The sequence below is a fragment of the Hyposmocoma kahamanoa genome, unplaced genomic scaffold (genome assembly GCF_003589595.1).
Source record: "Hyposmocoma kahamanoa isolate Upper Pololo Valley unplaced genomic scaffold, ASM358959v1 180, whole genome shotgun sequence".
Lineage (NCBI taxonomy): Eukaryota > Metazoa > Arthropoda > Insecta > Lepidoptera > Cosmopterigidae > Hyposmocoma > Hyposmocoma kahamanoa.
This window is the reverse complement of record NW_020653711.1, coordinates 3,519,252-3,526,114: the sequence shown is the minus strand read 5'-3', so window position 1 is coordinate 3,526,114 and position 6,863 is coordinate 3,519,252. Positions and strand designations below refer to the sequence as shown.

The following is a 6,863-nucleotide window of genomic DNA, read 5'->3' as shown; positions in this document are numbered from 1 at the left end:
TTTTAATTTTTTCATACAATTTTGCGCCTTTAGAACTGTATTTGTAAATCGATATTTCTGTAACTATTTATTTATTTATTTATTTATTTAACTTCTTGTCGGAGAACTGACAGACAAACAATCACTTAGAAAATTAAATAAATAATCGAATTCTGATGATGAGTTCCCATTCAACCACAAATCATTCTTCTTAAAGTTACAGCCGTTTATATTCAATACCTTTTATTAGTTTACAACATTTACAACATTTGATTTTGATTTATAATATCAATAATTTTGTTCCGCAAGATATGTTTACGATAGAATGACGATGTTTTAAAAGTTCCCACCATCGCATTTCATAAATAAACCAATAGAACGTTTTCCGCGCTGCCAACTTCAAGTAAATTACCGGAGTGATTGCTCGCCGCGTTGTTGGCAGCAGTGTGAACTGTTGCAAATGGTGGATTGCGTTACTTTTTCTCGTGCTCCGTGTAAAATATTTACGTAAAATAGTGTTAAATTCGTGGCGCAGTGTTTCTGACTAACAGAAACATGTCGGAAACACTGCTGAACAACAAAAAACAAGTTCCAAGGCAGCTGGTAAGTGTTTATGGTTACATTTTTACGTATTTAGTCCCGGGTGACGCCATGGTGGCTTTATCTGGGATCACGTAAACATGAAATGGTGCATCGCTGCATCGTGTATCGATTCGCTAAAGTCGTCGGAATATGGACGCTGTCGTGTTTGAAACTAAATGTTCATCATTGATGATGATCATCGTAGGTCATCGGACTTGGGTTTTTTGCGATCATGCCTCGACCGAGTTTGAAACGCGGCGGCCGTATGCATTCGCGCATGCGAGGAGGTGTCAAAATCTATAATAGTTCCGGAGATCGCAGCACTGCGAAGAACCGGCATCGGTTTGAGAGAGGCATAGAGACGCGCAGCGGCGACGACAGCCGCTAGGCATAATGGGCCTCCGGTAGGGACGAAAGGCGTTTCCCTCCCGCGGGCTGGCGGAGAGGACAGGCCCGGGGCGTGCGCGGTGGACGCTCGTCGCTGCGACCACACGTCGAGCCTCGTAATCTGCTTTATTACACGACGACTAATGTTTTGTTCGCTGTGCGATTACTAGTTGGCCAAACTATACGTAAAATTGATTATAATATTCGACACGTTCTTCGTATCAACAGAGTTCTTTGTTTGACACTGCGAAGGCAAACAACCCTCGCATCTAAAGTTTTATTGTTATAAGTTATAAGAATGCCGCTTCACTTTGGTCGCATTTCAATGGCCTTGGTAAAAAAATAAATTACTTTATATTGATACATAAGCTTATAATATACTATGTATGTTATTTTCTTTAAATGAGGTTTTTAGAAATATTTATCAGGTTAAAAAAGTTGTGACAGACTCTTTCACAAAAAGTGAAAGTTTCTCTAGCACAGTTTTGGGTTTCAGTTTCACTTATATTTACTGTAATGTCCCTGGGAGGAAGACTTTTGTACTGAAATATGTTGCAACATTATTCAATATTATATCAATGGGGAGGCCAATCCTTCAACAGGACTATAAATAACTTGATCTCTTTACTATGCATTGCAATTGCAGTATGCACCAGCTGTCATGCTATTGCATATGGTAGCAGGTTCATCCGTACACATGTTCATTATATCATACTTATTAATAATTATTATTACCTAATTAGAACACAAAGTCAACATGTAATTTTACTTGTCAGATTTTCATAAGAAAAATAAGCTTTAATTATTGGCTATTATAATAAATAGATTGCATTTATAAGAAATGTTGCACACACTCATTAGTATGACAATAATACATATATTTCACGCCCTTGTAATGCTACAATTTAAGGTAAAAATTTATTAGAGCATTTTAGTTTTGACATAATAGTGAGTGCATAAAACTTGTTTATTATTCAGGACACTTACTACATAAAATTGTAAAGTTTTATAAATATTGTAATATCAGCATTTTCACACTCCATAGATAAATACTCCCATGTTGTAGATAAACACTGTGTTTATATATTTGTTAACAGCGAGAACGCAAGCAGCGCAAACTATATTCTGATGAATGGGCTCTTGGGGACGATGAAGCAGAGGGAGGCCGTGGGTTCTCTCTGGCTGACAAGCTGGAGAGTGCCCGCTTTGAACACTCTGGCTCCATACTAGAAATGCATGGAGCTGATCTCACTGTTTCTTACCTGCAAAAAAATGGATTTACTACACCATTGCTATTCAAAGACAAGATTGGATTGGGGTTGAGGTAAGTTAATTTTTATTTTATGGCTCTACCTGGAAACAGGTTAATAACCACATTCAAAGATTCAATTTGTGTATTTTTGTTTAGAAGATTGACTGTAATCTGTTCATTATAACAATGCTGTTCAAGAAAATACAATTTTTTCTAGGTTTTCTTCCAGTTAAATTGCACGTTTTTTATATATTTTTTTTTTGTTTTGTAATATTTAATAGTTTGTTTCAAATTGTTTCAAATGAACATTTGGTGACAATTTTTGGGAATCCACATATTTACGATTTCTCAATACAAACTTAAATCAGCTGTTTTATTCACAAAACAGCTACCTCTATTCATATAGGTTGAATATTGAGGCACCCAGTAGACGTACTTTGTTTTGTATTACACCTAACAAATATCGCGTTTCCTTTTATTTTGTTTTCAATATAGGTTTGATTATGAATTTATCAACTTGTTTGTGATAAAGGCATTTAAGAAATATTCGCCTGAAAATCGGATAGTAGAACAACAGTGATAAAACCTAATTCTTAATTAGCTTATAAGAGGTCTTTATTCGTAAAGACTGGGTTATAAACGATTTCACAGAAAGAATTTTTTTCGTGTGTAAATTACTATTTGAAATGAAATGCGTAGCAATAATTATCGGTGAAATTAGGTAATGATTACTGACTAACAGTTTAAATAAAGATATCTAGATAAAGGTATTAAGTAAATATCATATTTTCATTCAATATAAATATGTACTTGGATCTTAATAAATATTGTCCAAAATTAAAGTTACTTAAGTATAGTCGGATTTCGGAAAAAAAAATCTTGGACCTATATCGCGTAATTTGATTTTTCAAATATTCCAACGTTACGTGTCCCATATCAGTCATCTGTGACTTTTATATAGTGTATGTTTGATAAAGCAAATAAAGCAATTTCGACCCAAAAAATAAATCCGTTATTGTGAAATTTCAAGAGGCTGAACTATTATATAATTATATATCTATATATGTATAGATAGCTACAAGTCTAGACTCATTTAGAAAAATAGAAAGCATACTTCCCGATATGGTAGAAAAAAGATTTTTATACCGTTGTACGCGGATAGGCTCCAAGGCATCAAATATGAAAAGACATGAATGTGGAAAATGTAAACAAGTGATTAACGGCCTGCAGAAACTATAGTACACGGGGGGGGATATTTGTGCATTTTTATGAGATACACCCTGGTCAATTTCCGTGGGAAGTAAAAAATTTTCGAAATTCAAATAAACAAGATGGTCGCTATACAAATTTCAAAGCCTCCTATTACGGAAACTATTAGAGATAGGTAGGAGGTGCTTGAAGGAATGTCATAGAGGGTAACACTGGTCAACTGCCTGGGTTAAAAAAATCCAAGATGGCTATTTGCAAGTGGCAGCCGAAGAAAAACTTGCTTCGATCCGAAAATTGGCATGCGAGGGTCTTTAGGAGTTCTTAATCATAATTTGGGGTCAAAAATTTATTTTCGCCATTTTTTAATATGGCTGCCATATAAGTGTTTTTTTCGTTAAAAATAGCTGCCGAAAGAGATTTGCTTTGATTCGACTGAAAATTGGCATGTGAAGGCCACTAGAAATGCCGGATATTAATTTATGCTCAAAATTTGTTTTTCGCCATTTTCAAATATGGCCGTCATAGAAGCGTTCGTTGGCGGCAGAACAAAAATTGCTGATCCCTTTGAAAATTGGCATATGGGGGTCTATAGGAGCGCTTGATAATAATTTGCGGTGAAAATTTATTTTTCGCTATTTTTCAATATGTCTGCCATACAAACTTTTTGGCGGCACATGTAAATTTGCTCTATTTCAGCTGAAAATCGGCATGTGGGGACCTCTATGGGTGTTTAATAATAATTTTCAGTCAAAATTTACTTTCTGCCATTGATCAATATGACCGCCATTAAAGAGCTATGTTAATTTTTTTAAAGTCACAAGTGCCGAGGCCGTAGGCCGAGGTCTAGCGGAGGGCGAAGCCCGAAGCGTCCGCACGCCACCTTACGTAGGTAGTATACGGGGACTAGATTTTACAATTGTTCAAAATGTAAGCATACTCCCCGATGTAGTGGAAATATGTTTATACAACTTATAGCGTTCTTGTCGACCGTCTCTCTGTTAGATTCTTTTTTATTGGAAGCTATGCCAAAAAGATGTATTGTATGTGTGTGTGTGTGTATGGGAAAAAATGCCAGACAATCACTTCAGATTTCTGGTCCCAAACTAGGGAGTTTCCTGTACTATGAGTACCAGAGTAACGATAATTCTGAAGGCAGTACCCAGAATACCCTGACCAGGACCAACTTAAAAATATTTTTTCATAAATTGACTCAAATAAGAATATGGAACCTCTTCATCAAGCGCCCATAGTGAATATTATCGCTGTGCTACCGAAGAGCATAAGCACACCCCGTAATCTGTAAGCGACCACCCGGGTATAGGGCTCGGTGTATATATATATATATATATATATATTATATATGATGATATAGTGCTACATGTTGTGCTATGTACTACTACTATAATACGTACAAAGGAATAATTGGTGACGCAGAATTACGATCATATTAAGAAAGAAAGTTCTAAAAGACGTGGGTCATGGAGAATACAAAATTGGATGAATCATGTTGACAGAAGGGAGGTGAGTAGCTCGTAGCGCGATGTCACACATGCTTATTTTTTAATTTCCATATTGCACAAATAGATTTAAAAGGTCTTTCAATAAAATATAGTATGGTACATGGTCACTCTAGAGCTTTTAATAACAAAGATCTGAAGGGCACGCCACTGCGCCCGTCGCCCGTGAGCCGCCCCGGGTGCACGTATAGTACCCTCCAGATAGGTACCGGAGCTGTAGGCACGCTCACTTCCCGCTGCGCATTGCACAATTAGCGGTTGCCACCGCTAATCCGTCGACTCTGAGTCCACTACCAAATCTCTTTGGTGGCGGAGCTGTAAGGACGCTTACTTCCCGACGCCGAAAAAACGACGTCTCTCCATTTCCCAATAAGCTAAGCGGGTGGAGGGACCGGAGGGTACCTAGCTTATCCACTACTAGCTCTCCGGGCTAGTGCCGGAAATGCCAGTCGCAGTGTATTGCGACATTGTCCGGACACTGCTATAGACAATAGAAAACAGAGAGTTTTCGATTGTAGGTTTTAGTAGCAATAGAGCTCCTTGAGGGAAAAATCGTCCCGTAAAGTATAGCCACCTTATCTATTTCTGCCGCCAAGAAGTAAAGTGAGCCTTACTGCGTACCGGTTTTGAACGGTGTCAAATTATGTCTCAGGGTGACGGGCGCAGTGGCAGTGTCCCTCAGATCTCTGCGATTTAAAGCTCTAAGCGGCATTGCAACTTTTTACCACCAGGCGCATGTCTATAGTCTGTTTCAATCCATTTTGAACAAAAAGTAAACAAACCTGTTTAGGTAAAATTCTAAAGCAATCACTCATTAAATCGAATAAGTAACACTTTCACGTATATTTCGAACATTTCGACTTGATATATCATCAATTTTTCCAACAATATTCATTTGAATAGCATCGTAAAATCGTATTTGAAAAATGATAGTCCAAAAGTGAGGTTATTATTCCTCTATACTTCTATGACTTGACTATGGTTGCAAAGTGCTGTTCGAAACAAAAAACATTTGGTTCAATCAATTAAAGTTCAGTAATCGATTTTTAAACCGAACATTTCAATCGCAGTCGAACGAGTATCTAAGTGTAAGGATTTGAAGGAGGATTTAAATTGAAAATTTAAATATGCTTATATAGGTTATTTTAGGAAAACCGCTAGTATGACTCAATTGAACAAATCAATTCATTCAATTAATTAATCGATTTGTAGTTGGCGTTACAATTGGCCATCACTAAACCGTCTATGGTCAGGTCAGTGATTTGTCTGTTTACTTTTTGTTCAAAATGGATTGAAACGAAGTATAGTTTGTCCCATCACTTGGTATCATAAAAAAAGCAGTTGGATTGTCTATGAAATTAAGATATTTTTATTTGAAAGCATTTAATTCTTTTTTTCATATTTGTATAGATATATTTAGCTCTTAAAAGAAACCTACTACATAATTGATGTGCTTGCTGTAGTGGCAAGTCCTGCGAGGACACGCTATGCAAAAAAAATTTGGCCCTATTTTAGCATTAATTGATCAAGCAATGACATTTTAGTATAGACGAGAACTAGAAACAAATAAAGTCGTGGTTTTTATAGACATGGACTCAAACTCGCAAATTAAATTTCAAAAAATGACAAATCGGCGATTGGTAGTTGAAAAAACCTTTATAGATTTCTTCAGGTTTTTCGAACAAAGCAAAGAGAAATTCGTAAGGTCTGGCTTACTCGTTCCTTAGCTCAGTTGGGAGAGCGAGAGCCCCGGTTTGGCGAAAGAGTCGTTGGTTCGAGTCCTTTGTTTGAAGGAATTTTTCTTTGTTTTTGTTCGACCTTCGTATCAATAACAAAAATGGCATATTTTACGCTAATATTTCAACACAATAAGAATATCGTTTATAGATTTCGATAAAATATCGAGTTCTTAGGTTTTCGCGATTGTTACACATAGG

At 36.6% G+C, this 6,863-nt stretch overlaps 1 protein-coding gene across 1 annotated transcript in view; it reads left to right on the top strand.

The window, feature by feature from the left end:
* The first annotated feature begins 519 nt into the window (after positions 1–519).
* Positions 520–6,863, top strand: part of LOC113225949 (jmjC domain-containing histone demethylation protein 1) — a 48,773-nt gene continuing 42,429 nt past the window's right edge. The window contains exons 1-2 of the mRNA XM_026458431.1: positions 520–582; positions 2,046–2,272. Coding sequence (XP_026314216.1) covers positions 535–582; positions 2,046–2,272 — 275 coding nt within the window. The 5' untranslated portion in view covers positions 520–534. The remainder of the gene's footprint in view (positions 583–2,045; positions 2,273–6,863) is intronic.